The 22,459-nt window shown below is 46.1% G+C and overlaps 1 protein-coding gene across 2 annotated transcripts in view; it reads left to right on the plus strand.

Moving 5' to 3' along the window:
• Positions 1 to 22,459, plus strand: part of SEMA5A (semaphorin 5A) — a 503,265-nt gene that overhangs the window by 254,908 nt on the left and 225,898 nt on the right. For both annotated transcript variants that reach the window (XM_088442351.1, XM_088442352.1), the window contains one exon: positions 8,087 to 8,149. In XM_088442351.1, coding sequence (XP_088298477.1) covers positions 8,087 to 8,149 — 63 coding nt within the window. The remainder of the gene's footprint in view (positions 1 to 8,086; positions 8,150 to 22,459) is intronic.

Below are 22,459 nucleotides of genomic sequence, written 5' to 3' on the forward strand. Positions count from 1 at the left end.
ATACATATATTGCAGTAATAACAAATATTTTTTGTCTTCTATTTATCACATTTCTCTAGCTATGACAGTGCATTTAATAAGAACCCGTACCAGCAAAGTGTAAAGATTAAAGTAACAGCTTCCACTGTCACTTTACTGTCGGTGTCAGGCCAGGCTTACTGTACCTACTGCACATGCATAGCTATCATGGCCTAGCATGTGCTAATATAGGCTGCTGGAGAGGGATCCAAAGGAACCTTCTCAGCAAAATATAAAAAAATTGAATTTGACAACTTGGTAGTTCATGGATATCCTCTTGCCTATTCAGTCAGCCCAAGTATTGTGTGTTCCTCTTTTCCATCATATTTTCTTTCATTCTTACCCATACAGAATAAGTGAACTATATTATCACCCCTACCATCCTTCATTTTCAGCGAGGACATTAACCTACTCTACAGTCTCTTTGCATCTGTTGAACAATTCATGGTGGAATGAAGGAAGAGCAATGATAATTAACTCTCATCTACAGTTGCATGTCTTATTGGCACGCTATGTTATGTTAAAATAATGAGAAAAATTATTACAGGTAAACATCACCTAGGTGCATGAACTGATATCCATATACGGTCACATCATTCATGGTACTCTCCAAGGGTTTTTGGGAAGGGGAATAGTTTACCCTGGAGACTTCATTTCCATAATAAATTCATGGAAGGGGTTAACTTGCATTAGCTGCATCATTAGCATTCCCTGCTACCCTTTTTTTCAGAACGGTACCCGTCAGACATCACAGAACCCACTCCACAGGCGGTAAGAGTTAAGGAGGAGGCCCACAGACCCAGGGCCATCTCTTCCATTGGGCTTGTTGGGCAGTTGCCCAAGGACCCAAAGCTTGTAGGGGCCCACCAACCCGCCACCCTGCAGCCGCAGCCAGTTGGTAAATTTGTGATATTTTTATAAGATGGCCGCCGGTGCACTGTTTGCCGATCAAACCTCCCCCACCCCATTCCCCCTGTGATGAGTACTCACCTCAGTCCCGGTTTCACTTCATCTGCCGGCTTCAGACCAGTCAGACAGTGTCTCTCTTCATGTGTGGGAAGTCTGATGGGCATGCAGGAGGGTTTAATTTTATTGACCATTTAATTTTTTTTCCCGTGAATGGGTGGGTAGGGGCACCAGTGCATTGCTTTGCCCAGGGCCCACACTGCTGTAAAGACAACCCTGCACAGACCCCTTCCAGACCCTATTGCTTGCATACCCAATACTGGGAGACATAAATGTTAAAAAGACACCTGCCCAGGGGAGGGATCTAAGAGTGTGGGGATTTGGCTAGTAGAGGAGTGATTGGCCAGGAGAGTTGTTGCTCCTCTGTTGGGTGAGTCATATTCTGCCAGTTGAAACTGTGGGGTAAGAACACAATCTAAAGGGTTATTGATATGATTTGCATTTAGTGATTGTATTATTTTGACATGATGGTGGGCCTTGGAAAATAGCTGTGTCCGAGGATTGACTGCAAAAAGTTTTTAATAAATAGGTCCAGGACAGAAGGAAACTTTCTTTGCTATGTGGAAAAGTTTTATTGATACTGTACCCCATTCCACTAAAGAAGCCATATATCACTGCTTTCTAAATACTGTATCGTATGAGACTCTCATATACTTTATAAGACCTGCCAATTTGTGATATTTGCCCATAGCAACCAATCAGATTCTACTTAACCTTTAAGTAGCCCATAGATAACAGCTAGAATCTGATTGGGTACTAATGGTAACATCTCCACTTCTAAAAACCTGCACTTTAGTAAATATACCCCCTACTCTTACACATATGTAACATAGCAAATAGGATCTGTTTATATAACTATGCAAAAGACTATGATTATCCCAGACTTATCAGTCATTTAGTAATAGGTGAACACCTGGTTCTTTCGTTCGAGTATCTTTTGCTAGGTGGTCACTGTTACATGCATGTGTTTGTAATCCACAATAAGGCAAAAGTTAGCATCTAATGCTGTTTGTCCTGCACACACAGAAAACGGAATCTTCAGCTCTCTAGCAATTATCTATCTCAGTCCTAAAAGCAAAAGTGTCTTCAGCACATTGGGGCAGATGTATGAAGCTCTGGAAAGTGATAAAGTGCAGAGTGATAAACGGCCAACCAATCAGCTCACAACTGTCATGTTACTAGCTGTGTTTGAAAGATGACAGGTGGAAGCGGATTGGTTGGTCATTTATCACTCTGCACTTTATCACTTATCACAGCTTCATACATCTGCCCCTATAACTGTTATATCTCAGTCCTAAGTGCACTATTTTCTTCAATACTTAGCGTTATATATATCTATACAGGGCCGGCCTCAGGAGGGTACTGCCGGCACTCCAGTCCCAGCCCTGGGGGCCCGAGTGGCAGTGGCGAGGAGTACACAGGCAGAAGGCACTGGCAGGAGCATCGGTGAACCGGGCGTAGCGCAGCAGCAACATTAGAAATAAGGAGCCGGCTGCGAGCCAATCACAGCTCGCGGAACAGCAGCCAATCAGGAGCAGCTGCCTTTCCCAAGCTGTGTTTGGCTCGCGGCTTGCTCCATATTTTAAACACGCTGCTACTTCTCCCTGCCAGTGCCTGCCGCCTGTGTATTCCTCACCGCTGCCACCCGGACCCCCTCTCTCTCAGAAAATGCCGGAGCGTGTGTTAGTTTTTAGAATAAAACAGGTATGCCCTGTGCCCCCCTCTAGTCCAGCCAGCTTTTCCTGCGCACCCCCCCAGTCCAGCCAGTCTTCTAGTACAGCAAGCCTGCCTTCTCTGCACTCTGCCCCAGTTCAGCCAGCCTTCCCTGCGCCCTACCCCTAGTCCAGCCAGCCTGTCATCCCTGGCCTTCCCAAGTCCAGCCAGCCTTCCCTGTGCCCCCATACTCCAGCCTGCCAGCCTTCCCTGCGCACTACCCCTAGTCCGCCAGCCTGTCTTCCCTGCCCTGCTGTAGTCTAGCCAGCCTGACTGCCCTGCCCCAGTCCAGCCAGATTCCCTGCGCCACCCTTAGTCCAGCCAGCTTGTCTGCCCTGCCCCTAGCCCAGTCCAGCTAGCTTTCCCTGCCCTTTGCCCCCCTAATCCTACCAGCCTTCCCTAACAACTATCCCCACAGCCCAAACTTTGAGAATTTTTAAACCAATTGATTCCCCACGCCCAAAAGAGCTTCACCCACATTATCCACAGCTCCGCCCACCTCTCCTGCATACCTCCGGGGCTGAGGGGAGGGGCCCTACCTATTTTGCCAGTATCAGGCCCCACAATTTCTGATGGCAGCCCTGTATCTATATTTCTCTTTCCAGCAATTAACAAAACTCAATCCTCTTTACAGATATTAATAGCAAGATATGATACGGACTTACAGTGGGATATCTCCCTTCTTGACTTAGCAGTCTGTCAGCCTCCACGGATCCTCTGTGGCCACATTGCTGCCATGTGAACTGCATACTGTCTCTCCTTAACATTGCCAGAACTCACCTCCTCCCTCAGCACCACACACACAGCGGGTACTCTGTGACCCTGTCCCCTGGCACCACTTCAGCAATGCTGCTGCCCCAGTCTCTCGGCCAGACCTGTGGCAACTCACGCCTGCTCTCCAGCTCTGCTCCTCAGCATCTCTCTCCACATATGCATGTGAGCAACTCACAAGTCCTTTTCCACTTGCCCAAATGCCTCTCTTTTGCTCCACAGCACCACCAAAGGTCCATAGATTTCAATAGGAAGTCATATTCGGGGCTATCACACTGCCAGTTATCTATAGGTCTGCACCTTAAAGTTATGGGGTCCAAACATCTATGGCACCAATGCCCCGATCTGCTGATCTGACGCAATTCATGGATCAGTAGCCATCAATCATTAGCGATCCGTTGGCTGATCGGGGAAATTCAACCATTTTTGGGTCGGAATCAGGAAATCGAGATCTGTCAACATGTTAAATATCTTTAATTCCTACATCTCACCTTCAGCAGAACAGGGAATTGACACATTATTATCTAGATGTATGGGCCCCTTTACTTTTTAGGGGTCTGCATATGGGTAACTAGAATTTTGTCACTACTGTATGGTGGACACAAACAATTTCTGTATTGAATAAAAATTGGGCTGTGTTAAATATGATTATAGGTCTTTCAGATATCAAGGTTTCTTTTTAAAAAAAAAGCTGTGAAAAAAACATGCCCACATATTTTTTACTATGCTTTGGATGCAATATTTAAAAGTACATGTGCATACCTCCCATCCATCCAGTTTTAGGCAGGACAATCCTATTCGAGGTCTCTGTCCTGCTGTCTCGATGGGACTCCATTGTCCTGATCTGCTCGGGAGTTGTTATTTTTGTATAGAAAAGCAGTAATGAATGGGCTCCACATGCACCTGCCTGTTGTTCAAGCTGCAGTGAAAAGTGAATTTTGAAGGAATAGGAGGGAAAAAGGGACAGCCTAGTGCATGGCCCCTCAGTGACTTGCAGTGCACTTGCCCTCCTGACATCATTGCACACTTTTCAGCGGAATTGGAAAGTTCATTGCGAAGGGACAGGAGGAGAAAAGGAACAGCCTAGTGCATGGCCCCTCAGTGACTCAGACCTGCCCTCTTGATGTCATGGCATGCTTTTCAGCATTGGGTGCACCCCCTTAGCATCATCATGGCTCATCCACATGTCCAACCTGGCCTGCTATTATGTTATCTTGGTTATATGAGGTATGCATGTGGACTAGGGGTGTGCACCGGCCACTTTTCGTGTTTTGTGTTTTGGTTTTGGATCTGGATCTTTCTTCGTGTTTTGGATCTGGATTGGTTTTGCCAAAACCACCCTTCCGTGTTTTGGGTTCTGGGTTTTGTGGTTTGGATCTGTATGTTTTTTTAAAAAAGCATAAAAACAGCTAAAATCACAGAATTTGTGGGTTTTTCTGCTCCTATGCTATTATTAACCTCAATAACCTTAATTTCCACTCATTTCCTGTCTATTCTGAACACCTCACACCTCACAATAGTGTTTTTATATCCAAAAGGTTGCACCGAGGTAGCTGGATGAATATGCTAAGAGATACGAGTGGGCGGCACAAACACGTGGTCCATCTAGGAGTGACACTGCAGTGGCAGACAGGATGGCAGTTTGAAAAACTAGGCCCCAAACAGTACATAATTCAAAGAAAAAAAAGAGGTGCAAGATGGAATTGTCCTTGGGCCCTCCCACCCACCCTTATGTTGTATAAACAGGACATGCACACTTTAACAAACCAAACATTTCAGCGCCAGGGTCTGCCACACGACTGTGGCTGAAATGATTGGTTCGTTTGGGCCCCCACAAAACAAGCTGGCAATTAATCTGTCCCTGCACAAACTGGCTCTACGGAGGCAAGATGTCGTCCTCATCCACCGATTCCTCACCCTCTTCAGTGTTGTGTACATCCTCATCCTCACAGAGTATTAATTCGTCCCCGCTGGAATCCACAACCACAGGTCCCTCTGTACGTTCTGGAGGCTGGTCTCCCTGGAAGAGTTGATAATTCATTTTATGAACATCATCTTCTCCACATTTTGTGGAAGCAACCTCCTACACCTTTCGCTGACAAGGTTCCCGGTTGCACTAAACACTCTTTCGGAGTAAACACTGGAGGGGGGGCAACTCAGGTAAAATAGAGCCAGTTTGTACAGGGACCTCCAAATTGCTTCTTTTTCCTGCCAGTACAGGTACGGACTGTCTGACATGCCTACTTGGATGCTGTCACCGATGTAATCCTTTAACAGACAGACGCACACTTGTCGCTGCTGCTTTAAGGATGCAGGTGCGGCTACAGCCCACACATTTCACAAAGACAGAAAAAAAATGAATTTTTTTATTGTTTGTGGAGCGCACTTTGAGGGTTACACCACCCTTTAACAGACAGACGCACGCTTGTCGCTGCTGCTTTAAGGATGCAGGTGCGGCTACACCCCACACATTTCACAAAGACAGAAAAAAAAGAAGAATATTTTTATTGTTTGTGGAGCGCACTTTGAGGGTGTCACCACCTTTTAACAGACAGACGCACGCTTGTCGCTGCTGCTTTGAGGATGCAGGTGGAATCTAGACAGGATTTGGAACTGGGGACACACTACCTCCATCAATTGTCTATCCCACTGCACTAATGGCGGATACCGGACGCACGTATAACACCAACATAGCAGTCAAGGCCTCAGTTATACGTTTTGCTTCAGGATGACTACTGTCGTACTTCATCCTCATCGCTAGGGACTGTTGGAGGGTCAATTGTTTAGTAAAAGTAGTGGTGTTCCTACTTCCTCTCTGGGATGATGAACAACTCCCAGCAGCTGCAACAGCACTAGGAGGAAGTGGTTCTTGATCTTTCCCTATTTTATTTTTATCGGAGAAAGTTTGGTCCACCATTTATGTTATATTGATATATACGTGCGGCTAAGGCGCACACAAACACAGAAAATATTTTTTTTATTTTTGCTGTAGAGTAGTGCACTTTGTGGGTTACACCACCCTTTAAGAAATGAGCCAGCCGGCTCTTTACTTATGGGATACAGGCGCACGCTTGGCGCTGCTCCTTTGTTGATGCACGTGCAGCCACAGTGCACACAATTCACAAACACAGAAAATATTTTTTTATTTGGTTTGGAGTGTACTTTGGGGGTTACAGCACCCTTTAACGGTCAAGCCAGCCGGCCCTTTACTTATGACACAGGCGCACGCTTGGCACTACTTTGTTGATGCACTTGCGGCTACTGCGCACACAATTCACAAACACAGAAAATATTTTTTTATTTGGTTTGGAGTGTACTTTGGGGGTTACAGCACCCTTTAACGGTCAAGCCAGCCGGCCCTTTACTTATGACACAGGCGCACGCTTGGCACTACTTTGTTGATGCACGTGCGGCTACTGCGCACACAATTCACAAACACAGAAAATATTTTTTTATTTGGTTTGGACAAGAGTGTACTTTGGGGGTTACAGCACCCTTTAACGGTCAAGCCAGCCGGCCCTTTACTTATGACACAGGCGCACGCTTGGCACTACTTTGTTGATGCACGTGCGGCTACTGCACACACAATTCACAAACACAGAAAATATTTTTTTATTTGGTTTGGACTGTAGTGTACTTTGGGGGTTACAGCACCCTTTAACGGTCAAGCCAGCCGGCCCTTTACTTATGACACAGGCGCACGCTTGGCACTACTTTGTTGATGCACGTGCGGCTACTGCGCACACAATTCACAAACACAGAAAAAATATTATTTTTTTAGCACTTGGGGGGAGCACCCCTGATGGACAGAGCACCCCCTGGACAACACTACAGCACCCCTTTAGGACTGGGACACTGCACAGGACTTTGGAGTGGACACAGCCCCTATGGAGAACTGACTGCACAACACAGTCCAGCCAGCTCCTATGGACTTTGAAGTAGTGGACACAGCCCCTATTAACAACAGCAGCACAGAACAACACAGCCAGCCCCTATGGACTTTGAAGTAGTGGACACAGCCCCTATGGACAACAGCAGCACAGCACAGCACAACACTACTCTGCACTACACTACACTACACTACACTACACAGCCCAGCCAGCCCTAACTCCCATCCTCCCTCTTCACTGTCCACAGCCGAGTGAGAAAATGGCGCCGACGCAGGTACCTTATATAGGATCCAAAACCCGCGAGACCCGGAAGGCGGGATGATGACGTTTTGCCTCGATTTCAGATCCGAGTCAGGCGGGAAAAGTCGAGCCTGACTTGGATCGGCCTCGGATCGGGGGGGCTCGGGGGGGTTCGGATTTCAGAAATCCGAACCCGCTCACCCCTAATGTGGACACACTGGACCTGAGACTGAGCTGAGTACAAATCAGCGGAAAACGATAAATGATTCCACACTGCGTGTATGGAACTAAATGTGTTATTCGCTTGTAGGAATTGATTTATTATATCATAAACAGGCTTAATTAATGTTCATGCCCAGTTGGCATAGTAATATATCAGAAGCCTGATTTCCCTAATGCTAGATTGTTATGTGCACATTGTTTCTTTATGCAAGCTATGCATACACCCTAACCAGTATCTATAATATATGCTCATTTATATTTTTTAGGTGGTGGATTGGGGCTGTGATGATGCAACCAAAGTGGCATGTTACAGCAAAGGAAAAAGTAAGGTACGCAGAAAAGATATAAAAACATGAATATACTATATGAATATAAGGTAAATTAGTTTTCTTGTAAAAGCTTACAATAGCTACAATAGTTTTAAGTAAGGCATGCAGCAACTGGTCACACTGCACAACATAACAATGAAAAAAACAGTTACACCACAATCACCATAAAGCTTGCTTAGTGCATTCTCCGAATAATGCAAGGACTCCACAAAAGTCTTCACTTTGCATAATATTCCACAGGGAAATATTGAATTAGGTAAAACACAGAATCCTCCTATATCCACAATGCTAGAATAACTCTGCTTCCTGCAGCATCGCTGCCACAATGAGACACTTACAATGCGTAGCCCCATCTTTTGTTGTGTAGCTGATATTTGTCACCAGGGAAACAGAGGAGTTGCTGCAAGTCACGAAGGGGACAGTCTGGCAGCCTGTATGCAGAGTTGCTACAAAGAACATCTTGTCACACACTGTCTATATTAATAAGTAATCCAAGGTGAAGGACAGAATGATCTTTTCTGCACTGTATGCCACCAATGTGCAAAAAACTATATAACAAAATCTGCAACTCTGCCCACACTCAAAGATAAAAATGCTGGATCTCATATCTCATATCATAAAGGACGGAGTCTAAAGCAAATTTTGATGAGACAAACTGAGCATGTCGTTCACAGGCAACTTTCATTGTTACGTTCTACGGTGATAGACTGGAAGCCTCAAAATAGTAGGTGAGGCTATTGTGAAAAAGAAAGAATCAAGTTGGATTTATAAGTTGGATATGGTCTCGCCTTGTGGAATAAACAGGTATAACCCCCTTTAGATATATCTTCATGATACCAGTTTTACCTATAATATATGATATACTGTAGTGCAATTTCAGGAACTTTCTCTCTGGAATGGCACTTGGCAATATTGATTGGTTTTTGCCTTACAAGGAAACTAAGGGCCTGATTCAGAGCCGGACGCTCTGACAGAGCGCTCGCTCTGAATCAGGGCCGGCCTTCTTGTTTTTTAGAGCAGCCTCCTGGCCGCTCGCATAGCTGTGGGTGACTCTTGTGGTAGGGTCTCGTTGCCAAAAGCCCCAGAGAGCTTTCGGCTCTAACAGAGCCGAAAGCTCTCCCACTGACTTCACTTTTGAGGTCTGTGGGGCCGGCCCCAGACGGTAGGCGTTCCCATGGGAACGCCTCCGTCTGTGCAGCCCCGGCCCACCCACCAAAGGGGACGTGCTGTCACTCAACATCGACAGCACGCCCCCTTTGGTACGAGACCCGGAGCGACGGTTTGCCCGTCGCTATCCGGGTCTCGCGCATGTGCACGACGGAGCCGGCTCCGTCGTGCGCATGCGCACTGGCCCACCATCGACCCGCTTGCGAGCGCATAGCGCTCGCGAGCTGGTCTGAATCAGGCCCTAAGTCATTAGGTATTCTGTGTTTATTTCAGCTTTTTGCTAGTTTTTCTTTTTATTATTGAATAAGTCGGTATTACTAATAATTGTATGTGTAACCCTGGCTCATCGTAGATGTTCTGGTATAAAGGAGCTGGGACTTCAGTTTGGGTTATCCAATCTATCTTTCCGTGCCACCACCCACCCCAATTATATGTCTCTTGTCACCAGGGAGTAGCTTGGGATACTCCCAACTGGTAGCTATCTTTCCTCCTAGTAATTAAACTTTACCTTTACACTATAGGTAATACAAAGTTGTTTCCATACATATATACACAAAGGTAAATTGTATTGCTCTGCATCTCATATTCTGACTGGAATGCGTAGTTGAATACTTTGAATATAAATAACCTAAGCATATACAGTAATACATAAAACCCTTACACTATATATTGATAGACCAGTTACTAGTAGTCCCTTCCAGTTAGTCTTATAAATTTAAACTAACATATACACATTTATTAAATGTCAACTTTACTAATCTGTATTTCTTTACAGTAATTACGTTATCACAATGCTGAAAATAAGTACAAGACACTTTAATGCTTTTAAAGTTGTAGCACATTTATTGACATCAATCTTTCTAGTGACCGTGGTGCACTTATAAGGGATTGAATATTGAGTGATTTAATATTAGCCCCAGGGTAGTGTAGACCAGACAAAGCCAATACATTGTCAGTTGCTCCTTATTATGTTTTGCTCAAGTTTGTTTAATTTTTACTGATGGACTAAGTTATGACTCTAAGGTAAGAAACACCCCTCTGATGCCAATAGGTTGTCAGAATAATCCAAGAATAAATGATTCTAGGAATCCAAATGAAAAAGTGCAATTTTCAGTCACTGATGTATTGCTGCAAATTATGTATTCCGTAAATCCTCCACCTAGGGAGGTCAGCGCCTTTCTCGAAGGTAAACAGAGCGGTGTTTGTCCTTCCGACCAAGAGACTTGACACGGGTTCCTAATAACTTACAAAACTGCAGATACGTGATCTACTTTACTTTGCCACTGGAACTGCTATGTTTGGAGGGACTGTTAATAATTTGGATTACAGATTAGAATCCTAAAGTGTCCAGTAAATTTACAAGACTTTAGAATTATCCTGGACTGCTTCAATAATATTAATTCAAAGTGCAATTCTGACTGCATTAAAGGGCTTGTTTCAAATGGGTTGGGTATGAGATCCCAGTGACCAGGATGACACTGGTCAGAATACAGACAGCGGCACCCCGACAATCAGAATCCCAACCACCATAAGGATAGAAGGTAAGACTAACCCTTACCCCTAACTCTCCCTCCCCAGTGCCTAACCCTAACCCCCCTTCCTAGTGTCTAAACCTAACCTCCCCCTCCCCACAACCTAAACCTAACTCTGCCCCCTAGTCAGAGCCGGATTTAGACCTCATGGTGCCCTAGGCAAGATACCAATTTTAGGGGCCCCCTCCCACCACTATTGCAATCTGTGGCTCATCAGCTCTTTAGATAAACATTGCAGAACAAGAAATTGCAATATTATAAATACTACTAACATCAAGTAACAACACTGAAAAGAAATCTACCAAAAACAGCCTCTTAATTATCGAAGGCAAAAACTGTCAACATGTTAACAAATACACACTTGCCTAAACAAATAAACCACATATCCCGACAAAGTTAGGATACTGACACCTGTCAGTAAGTATCCTAACCCTAAACCTAACCCTGCCTCCCCGCAGCCTAAACTGACTCCTCTCACATCACTGACCCCTGTCAGCACAGACCCCCTCTCAACTCACAGCACAGAGCCCCTCCCAGCACAAACCCCCTTTCCTCACATCACTGACCCCTCTCAGCATAGGCCCCCTCCCCTCAGCACAAACCCCCTTTCCTCACATCACTGACCCCTCTCAGCACAGACACCTTCTTCCTCACATCACTGACCCCTCTCAGCACAGACACCTTCTTCCTCACATCACTGACCCCTCTCAGCATAGGCCCCCTCCCCTCAGCACAAACCCCCTTTCCTCACATCACTGACCCCTCTCAGCACAGACACCTTCTTCCTCACATCACTGACCCCTCTCAGCACAGACCCCTTCTTCCTCACATCACTGACCCCTCTCAGCTCAGGCTGCTCTCCCCTTACAGCACAGACCCTTCTCCCCTCTCCTCACCTCTCACAGAACAGCACATTTCTCCTGTCCCCGCTAGCCATAGGCTAGACATTTGTTAATTGGTGGTCCCAGTTTCAACCCTGTTTCATGACTGTTAGTTAAGCAGTAACATTTTGTTGCTTCATCTCTCAGGTCATGTTTTCTGAATACAAGTTTTTTTTCAACCCGTTTTTTTTTTTTTTTAAATGAACGTCAACATAAAAACATCACTGTAGTGCTGACAGTTCATATTATGCCACACTGAACTAAATAAATTGGTGGAGGCCTGGGGGCAACCTAGAACCCTGAAACTTTAGGGTTTGTGAAATTAATTTTGAATAATACGAGACAGAGCAGAGCCATAGGAAGAGAGCATGAATTTTAAACGGCGTGAACACATGATTTCCTCCAGTACCATTCAGCTGTGTTTGAGCATTTCTGAACTTAGTGGGTGAGTTTAGAGTGACGGAGTTAGGGAGCAGACTGGCAAACTAAGAGTAACAGCCTGGGCAGCAGTGTCAGGAACGGAGGAGAGGGTAGAGCTGTAAACTGAGATAGCTTGCTCGGAGCAGGAGAGGGTGGAGGTGGGTGAAAGGAAGGTGTCCACTAACAGAGCAGTGTCAAGTGCAGCAAAGTTGTGCTTGGTGAGTATAACCTTGTAAACTTGCGAAGGGTGGAGGTGAATGTGAAAGGGAAATGTCAAAGCTGTGGTTAGAGTATGGGAGGTGGAAATTAGCAGGAAAAGAGGAGGTCAAGTGACTGACTTCTAGAGTGGGAGGGGGAGAAGATGTATAGGGTGAGGTTGAATAAGTGAGAGGAGGGACCAGGGAGGTTGTAGATGACCACGACACAAAGGTGAATTTTGTGGAAGAGGCAGATAGAAAAGGAATGGTGTGGTTCTGGCAGTAGGACCGGGAAAGGTGCTTGTGAGGCACCCAATAGCAAATAATGGGGGAATTGGTAGCAGATGCGGAGGGCCACATTTTGCTAACGGTAAGGAGTTTGAGAGAGTCAGAGATAAACCAATCATGGATAAAGGACAATTTGATTCAAACTGATCTAACATTCCAGAGGGCACAGAAGAAAAGGAAGGGGGAATGGGGTTGAGGTTGGCTGCTTTTCCGGTGCACTGAGATGGTTCAGGGGAGTAACGAGGAGAGAGTGGGGATAGAACAGAAGGTTAGGGGAATGGAAGTCTGCCAGGAGTGAGGTGAAGATGTTAAAGAGAGAGCAAATGAGGGTGGGAAACAAAGAAAGAGAGGTAAAAAGAGTGGAGAAAATGGGGGAAGAGTTAATAGTAAAGGGAGAAACAAGTATAGCAAAGCGGGTGATGAAAGAAGGGAGGTGAGTACATTAGTGTAGAATAATCACAGAGCATTCTACCAGAGACTGTACTAGATATACATTAGTACAGGATAATTGCACTGCAGAATAACAAAATAATCAGACATTATGGGGTGCTGTTAGATGGCTGAGGTGACAGAAAATGGGGTGCTGAGAGATGGCTGGGGGTGTGGAGTTTTCCAAGGAGTCAGATTAAATAAAAGCTTAAACAAAATGTCCATAAAAATTTCAAGACCCCCACTACTCCCTCCCAGCATAGTACCTGTGTCATGTACAGTACCTGTAACAAAAGAATCTTTCTTCATGCAGGTCACGCTCCCTACCTGCATTTCTCCCATCTTCGGGCGCAGCCTGAGCCAAAAGGGGCAGGTTAGACTCCCAGATCAACAGGTTGTCACGCGAGGGTTGGAGCAGCAGAGAGGGCGGGCCCAGAACATAGTGACAGTAACGTCACTGGCACCACACTCCGCTGGGAACCAGGTCAGCGCTGCAGGAGGACTCGCAAATAGCTGTATTGGCTAGGCTCTCTCCAGACCAAGCGGCACGGCTGTCAGCAGACTAGTCTAGGCCGTCTGGCTGTGGGCCCCCTTTGCTGCGGTACTGGCTGCTGCAAGTGAGCGCTGCTCAGCTCCTGGCAGGCATGATCATGTGACATAACGTCACAGTGTGCCCGCGCCCTGCTGAGCAGCCTTATTTAATGTCAGGAAGTGACTGTGAAGCTGCTCAGCTGCATGTTCTCTCCAGGGTCAGATTCCGGGGGACCCGGCCACCGGCCCCTTGGGACCCGCCGGGCCCTAGGCGTCCGCCTAGGTTGCCTAGTGGTAAATCCGGCCCTGCCCCTAGTGCCTAACCCTCCCCCTAACGCCCGATATTTACCTTTGGGATGACGGCAGTCGGGATTCTGCTGTCCGGATTTCGGTGCCGGATTTTTGCCCGTCAGTATCCCGCACGCTGGGACGCTGACTACATACCATTTCAAATATACGAACATGTTTTTAAACCCAGGGCACACAGTTACTCCTAATTAATTAGTTTTATAACACTTTGATTTGTATGTTTATTGATTATTTGATTATCATAATCTAAAACTGTATATATTAAATTAATTTTGAACTACAGTAAGTCAACTCTGAGAATTTGACATATTTGTTAGTATAGTGATTATTTTTCTATAGTCGGTTAATAAGTGCAGGTTTTGTGGTGTCTGCCCTGTAAAAGGACTAGGCTTCCGGCTGGCAGCGACTCCTCCCCTCATTCTCCGTGAGAGCACAGCTCTGTCTCTCACTACAGGTATCTGACTACTCCCTAGTCTTTCAGCCATTACCTCAGGCCAACTGTCACCCTAGTTACCTCACAGCTATATATAGTGCCTTCTCAGTTGACATGCAGGGGCAGAACAATGGGAGACAATGGAGACGCCTGCTGCCGGGCGCCAGCACTGAAGGGGCATCTCCTCCATTGCCCACAATATATTCATCCCACTTAGGGCTGTAAATATGTACCCGGAGTGTACCGTAATAGCCGCCCAATACATGGCACCTCTTCCCGGCACCTGAGAAGCTACCATAACCATATACTAGTGAATTGCTCCATGTCAGACCATTAGATGCTGCTTCCGTCTATAGCCCTATAGCCTGTCCCCGCTCATTGATGTCGCTGCTCCTCAGCAGCTTTTCATGCCTTCCCTCAACCACAACTCCCTGTCCCACTCCTCCCTGGTGGCAGCTCTAGCCGCGGACCAGTGCGGCGGCCCGAGCATAAGCGCGGCTGCAGATCTTACAGGAGCTGGATGTCAATAAGGATGCACGAGACGGAGCTGCGGGTAATCAGGAGGGCTCCCCATACCACATTAGTTGGCCTTCGCCTCCATAAGTAGGACTCTGAGCCTCATGCTAATTGCACTATGCAGGTCACTATCTTATGTGTAACTAAGGCATAGCTGTATATACCTGAAAAAGGGAGATGGGATGTCCTGCAAATTTACTTTAGTAAATTGGCCTAATAGAAACAAATTCACATATTATAGATTAGTGTTTTTTGTGAGTATGGATAGATAGATAAATAGATAGATATGCACCATATTTATTTTCCCTTTTTTTTAGGTGAGGGCATCAAATTATAACTTGCCTCCGGGCATCTGGGATTATTATTATTATTATTATTGCATTTTATTTATAGGGCGCCACAAGTGGTCCACAGCACTGTATATACAGTAAAGGGTACACAGAACATTACATTACAATACAGTAACCAAAATATAAACAGAACACAAGTAACAATTAGCAACACAATTCTGCATACACAGTACAGCTCTGAAGGTGAAGACTGTCACAGAAGTGCTAGAGAAGAAGGTTGTGAGACAGTGGGGAGGAGGACCCTGCTTCTAGGAGCTTACAATCTACAGTCTGGGATGAACTTACACCACTGTTGACATGGCAACCTCCCTTCAAATCAACCAATACCAGTGGCACTTATATTAACCCCCATTGCTGACATTAGTAAAAATGATAGTGGGGGTTACATTTGTAAGGTATATTAATGTCTATTTATATACCTGAGCATGGTACTAATAGAAAACTACCCAACTATTGATCTCATATGTCTCCAATAGATTATAAAGCCCAAAATTACTAGTAGTATAAAAATACAGCATAGTCTCTTTATGGTATTTATATGACATACTCATTTAGATAATAGTAATAATAATAATAATAATAACAAATAATGTAATATGTTTGTGCTGTTTTTTTGCTTATTAATTCCATTTTGGAATGCACGGCCCAGGGGCAAATGCAGGATTTTTACGGGGGGGACCTGAGGCCAAAGCACTCAATCCACTGGGAGAGACGTAGTACAGGCCTTCGTTTGCTTGCACTGGATGGCTTATATATGACACCCTTGCTGCTGATTGGATAAGCCGAACATATGACCGGAACCCGAAAATTCCGTATTGGTTCACAAACCCAAGTGATGTCATTTCAAGATGGCTATGCCCATGAGCTGGAGGAACCGTGCCAGCGGACGATGGGAACCAAACAGGTAAGTGGGGGCAACATCAGACACTGCTGGGCCAAGCAACTGGGCCAAGAAGTCTGTAATGTGACAATGTGATCCAATAGAGAATTTGAAACTTCTATTTGTATACATGTATTTATTCATGTATTGAGCATAGCAAGTGATAAACATTTCTTTAAAATATAAACAGCAGGTAAAATACGGTAAGTATTGTGCACATCAACATTTTTCTCAGTAAATATATTTGTAATGGGGCTATTGTAATGAAATTTTCACCAAATAATAGCAACAACCTATGCAATTCACACATGCAAAGAAATCAACCATAGATGTCCATAGGAATGGGCTTGTAAAGCCGGCAGCTGTTTAGCCAGTCGCCGGTTCAAATCCAGACAATGTGAGCCTGAAAGGATGAATTGCTGACAGTGGAGGTAAGTAAAGCTAACCCATTCTTCCGCACAAACAGTCTTCAAATCTTGAAGGTTCCATGGGCCTCTTCTATGAACTCTGGGCCTGATTCAGACCCGCTCGCGAGCGCTGAGCACTCGCAAGCGGGTCGATGTTGGGCCAGTGCGCATGCGCACAATGGACCCGGCTCCGTCATGCTCATACGCGAGTCCCAGATAGCGACGGGCAAGCTGTCGCTATGGGTCTCGCTACAAAGGGGGCGTGCTGTCGATGGTGAGTGACAGCACGCCCCCTTTGGTGGGCATGCCGGGGGCGTGGCTGGCCAGTCGGAGGCGTTCTCATGGGAACGCCTACCGTCTGGGGCCGGCCCCACTGACATCACATGTGGTCTCGTCGCAAGCCCGATGGTCGCGATGGTCTTGACCATCGCGACCTTTTCAGCCGCTCGCTATAGCTGTGGGTGGACACCCACAGCTATGCGAGCGGCCAGGAGGCCGCTCTGAAATCAGGAAGGACGGCCCTGATTCAGAGAGAGCGCTCTGTCAGAGCGTCCGGCTCCGAATCAGGGCCACTGATCTTTAGTTCTTTCCATAGATTTTTAATTGGATTCAAGTCAGGTGATTGGCTGGGCCATTCTAGCAGCTTTATTTTCTTTCTCTGAAATCAATTGAGAGTGTCCTTGGCTGTGTGTTTGGGATCATTGTCTTGCTGAAATGTCCACCCTCATTTCATCTTCAGCATCCTGGTAGATGACAGCAGATTTTTATCAAGAATGTCTTGGTACATTTTTCCATTCATCCTTCCTTCAATCATATGAAGTATGCCAGTACCGTATGCTGAAAAACAGGCCCACACCATGATGTTCCCACCTCCAAACTTCACTATTGATATGGTGTTTTTGGGGTGATATGCAGTGCCATTTCTCCCCTCAAACATGGAGTGTATTATGGCATCCAAAGAGTTCAATTTTGGTCTCATCTGACCAGACTATATTCTCCCAGTATTTCACAGGCTTGTCCAAATGTTGTGCAGCAAACTTTAAAGCGAGCTTCAACATGCTTTTTCTTCAGCAATGGAGTCTTGCATGGTGAAAGTGCATACAGGCCATGGCGGTTGAGTGCATTACTTATTGTTTTCTTTGAAACAATTGTGCCTGCTAATTCCAGGTCTTTATAAAGCTTTCCACAGGTGGTCCTTGGCTCTTGGACAACTCTTCTGATGATTCTTACCACTCCTCTGTCAGAAATCTTGCGAGGAGCACCTGGTCGGGGCCGGTTTATGGTGAAATTATGTTCTTTCCACTTCCGAATTATGGCCCCAACAGTGCTCACTGGAACATTCAGAAGTTTAGAAATCCTTCTGTAACCAATGCCATCAGTATGTTTTGCAACAATAAGGTTGCGAAGGTCTTGAGAGAGCTCTTTACTTTTACTCATCATGAGATGTTTCTTGTGTAACACCTTGGTAATGAGACACCTTTTTATAGGTCATCAGTTGGGACTGAACCAGTTTATATTAATTTGTACTGACAAGGGGCAGGATTGCTTTCTAATTACTGATAGATTTCAGCTGGTGTCTTGGCTTTCCATGCCTTTTTGCACCTCCCTCTTCCCTGTGTCATTTCACATTATTACACATAACTTAATTTATGGACATCTATGGTTTGATTTCTTTGCATGTGTGGATTGCTTGGGTTGTTGCTGACATTTGGTGAAAATGTCATTACAATAGCCTCATTACATATATATTTACTGAGAAAAATGTTGATGTGTTCAATACTTATTTAACCAGCTGCATACATAATAGTCTCTAAAAATTACATAAATAAGTTGTGCTATTACAGTTTGTGCAAATAAACAAACCCCATAAGTAAATAAGTAAAGAACACAGAATGCAATAGAATGAATTTCAGTGCATTTTTTCACGTTGATCCATTCAGTAAGCATACACATAAGAGCTTATCGTACACCTGTTTGTGGAGCATAACTTATGGGTGAAGAGGCGGAACCGGGCACTAACGGGGGTGTTCTCAAGTAGACAATGATTATTGAGGCCATGTTGACTAAGCTGCAAGCTATACAGAGTTGTATGTAAGTGTAAATGCTTCTTATTTTTAAGAATATAGGGCCTGATTCAGAGCCGGTCGCTATTTGCGCTCGCTCGTCCTGAAAATAGGGGTGGCTATTCAAATGAACCGTTTGCGGTCTGTTCACGCCTCTAGGTCTGAACGAGCGAACAAAACTTGCGGACGTTTTTTGGGAAACTACGCCCCCTGGCCGCTCGCATCCTACGTCATGTCCGCTATTTATTAGATTAATCGAGTACATCGACCAGGGTATGAGCTGCTCGCTATTCTTGTGGTTGGTTTTTGCTACCACAATTTTGCGAGCAGTTCTGGCTAAAAAAAAGCCAGTGACGTGGTCAATGACGCTGCTGTTTTAATTATGCATACCCATAAAACGCCAGTTTTGACCTTTAAGCACGTCTGCGATCGGATCTCCACTCCCCGTTTTCAAGCACCTTCCCCTGTTGCCACCCACAAACGCCTCATTCTGTCATTCAAAATAGCAGGCATTCGCTATTTTGCGAGCACATGAATTTCGGCCGCACTGACTGGTTCGTGCATGCGTGTAACGATCCGTACGCATGCGCAGATGAGCGAACATCGGTCAGAACGAACGAGCGGCCGCTTACGAGTGGCTCTGAATCAGGCCCATAATTTGCACCAAGTATAGGCTGAATCCCCTACAGGTCAAATGTTTATGTGTAAGCACATTTAACTTGAACCATTAGTCTGCAGAGATAGGCTGTCTTGTAATATAGGGATCTAGTCATAACGATAGTGAATTGAGTCACAGTAAATTTCAAGACAGAATGCATCATTTTGATGTAATAGATCTTGAAGTTATCGAGTGATTCATCTTATGGTGTCCCTCAAAGTCAGCCTCCTCAGCGAAGCAGCTTATCAGTGTTTTACAGCGTCTGTGTCCGGTCCCTGGATACTGCGCATGCGCCGGCAAAGTATTGGGTGAGCCGGCCGTGGGAGAGAAGGGGAAGCAGGCAGTCAGCAGTGACCCGGCACATGCATATGCTGGGTCACTTCACTTATCTGCTGCATGTCAGGTTGCGGCCTAGGATTGGCCGTTACTCACCGCGGCCGTTTCTCACCGCAGTGCCGGCTTCCTCTCATCCCTCAGGTGGTCAGACACCAGGTGCAGCGACGGGTGACGCGCTGAGCATTATTCTTAGAGCCATGTAGACATCAGTGTATTGCGCCATGCCTTGGTTACTGTGGTCGCCGTCATGTACGCGGCCATGACAGTTCACATCACCTGACTACCCTTTATGGTAGCATGGTAGTGGTCAGCTGACGCTGTCCATCTATGATCTGCTACTTTAGGGTATAAAGCCTACCACCGGACGGAAGAAAGTTGCCTGTGCAATGTTGTCGCTATCCAGTGTTTACTGCCGCTACCTCGTTCCAGGTTCCCTCTTTTTGATATCCTTGTGTCTATGTATACCAACTCCTTGTGCAACAGAGCAGCGTTCCATCTTGCCTGTGTTCAGAAAAATAAAAACTCTTGGTGCAACAGTGCGTCCTATAACATTTCGCCTGTGTGCTGAACACCTGCCAACTTTTGGTGCAACAGTGTATCCTATAACATCTCTCCTGTGTGCTGAACAACTGCCAACTTCTTGTGCAATAGTGCGTCCTATAACATCTTGCCTGTGTGCTGGCAAGTGCATATCCATTGTGCAAAAAAGCGTACTTTCATCTTTACCTACATATCCAGCCAGTGCCCTCTTGGTACGCAATTGTGCGTCAGGACACCACACCGGTGCGTATCACCGGTGCCACCCCTTGGTACAACTCTGCATTAAATTACCTTCATTTGTGTATAAGTACGAGTGCCACCTCTCGGCGCAAGTGTGCGTCAAAAACCCTTCCTCAGTGTACTAATTGCAAGCTCCTCATTGGTGCCGTCTACTTCTCACAGAAGTAATTCTCTAGGACCACGGTAGTAGTTTCTCCATTCCCGTGAGTACCGGACACCTGATCAAAGGACCGCGACCTGCCGACTGGGTGCAGCTAAACCTATATCCCGCTTCGAGGGGTCACTGGTGAACACCACCCGGCTGGTTAGACTCCGCACCATTAATCAGGTCTCGCCAACGTCCGGTATTCGTGGATGAGGAGATCTTACATCCACTACCCCATGCCTCCGATTCCTTCCTCAGCCCGGGACCTCAGCTTTCATCCCCTCAATAGGGTATTCCGCACAGCTGGTCGTGACACTGCAGAGCGTATCAGCTGTGGAGAGGGTGCAGTCAGACTCTCAGATGAGTGGCATCAGACGGGGAGACAATCTGGTGCCTCACTCACCCAGGCCAGTTTGTAGTACATCCCGCCTACTACAGTCACCCAGACCACTGCATCTTCCACACATGACAGCAGGGAGCCAGCAAGCCTGAATGCAACAGCTAGGGGAGGAAGAGGCGTACACAGCCCCCACAGCCAGCATGAAATTACCCGCCTCCCTACCTGCAGCCTGCCAGAGACTACTTCTCTCTGCAGAAGAACCTCTAATTGGCCAGATGTCACAGAGGGGCCGGAGAGGATGGGGAGACAGTAGACTTTGCTGCTCTTTTTCCTCAACAAGCCTCCCTACGCCATCCTGAGATGGCAATTTTTTTTAGAGAAGTGAAATGGAAAGCAGAGCTATCCGTGCTTCTATAAATCACTCTTTTTATACTAATGTGTGAGGAAGCGATATCTACACTAATCAGGGCAGGGCCGAAACTAGCAATTTTATCACCCGGAGCAAGGCAGTAACTTGGCGCCCCCTCCTCCCCCCCCAAAAAAAATAACCCTGTGTGTGGTTTTGTGACAAAGTAATGCTCCTTACACATAATGCCACACTAAGTAATACCTCTTACAACTCATTGTGCCACACAATAGTACCCCTTACAACACATTATGCCACAGTAATGCCCCTTACACATTATGCCATATAGTAATGCCCCTTAAGTTATAACACATTATGCCACACAGTAATGCCTCTTATAAGTAACAAATTATGCAACAGTAATGTCAAAAAATGTCCTGCAAGGGTGCTGCAGACACATTTTATTTCCTCATAGTCTCCTCAGAAAATTATATGTATGTAATTTGCTCTTTACCTTCCTAGAGGCCATAATGAGGCAACCTGAGCATCCCAGGTGCTGGGGCTTACAGTGCGTTTTGCAGCAATTATTCTTTATTAGGTCATCAGAATGTGGCTGTAGAGGTTGTCCCCTCTCAGCTCCTGTCCCTTCCCCTCCATGTCTCTGATTTCAGCCCCTTTATTCATGTCAGTGTCTCCCCCATCACACAGGATACTATGAAGCCCGAGCACACCATGTCAATATCATTAGCCCCCACCGCCACCACTAGCTATGCTCGGCCTGCCATACCCGACTGGCTGCTGCCCCACTTCCCCGTGTACCTGTTACGCTTACCAGCCGGTGCTGCAGCTCTTTCCTCAGCCCCGGGACACTGGAGGCCAGGCTGGCGGCGGGTCCTAGTGCCCGCCGCCGTCTCTATCAAATCTGACCTGACGTAAATAACAGCAGTGTTGCTGTAGCTGTACTTAAAAAAAAAACAAAAAAACAGAAATGACAGGGGAGGCCCGCGTGGCTCCCCCTATGCCTGCAGCCATCTGGGCCCAACTCGGCAGCCTGTCTAGCTCCCCCTCAAGTCAGGCACCCGGTGCATGTGCACCCCTAGCCCCCCCTAGTTGCGGCCCTGATCAGGGGCACCGCTTGATAAATCTGAGTGTTCTCCTCAGTAACCCCTTCTATTAATAGGAAGAAGCAGTGAAAAGCCCTATTATCACTGATAAAGGGCTTTTCACCGCTACATGAATAGACCCCATATTTACTTATTTTAAGTTGTAATAGAGACAATAGAAGTTTTTATCTAGTTGTAA

This window comes from Taudactylus pleione, unplaced genomic scaffold (assembly GCF_031769625.1).
Source record: "Taudactylus pleione unplaced genomic scaffold, aTauple2 ptg000309l, whole genome shotgun sequence".
Classification (NCBI taxonomy): domain Eukaryota; kingdom Metazoa; phylum Chordata; class Amphibia; order Anura; family Myobatrachidae; genus Taudactylus; species Taudactylus pleione.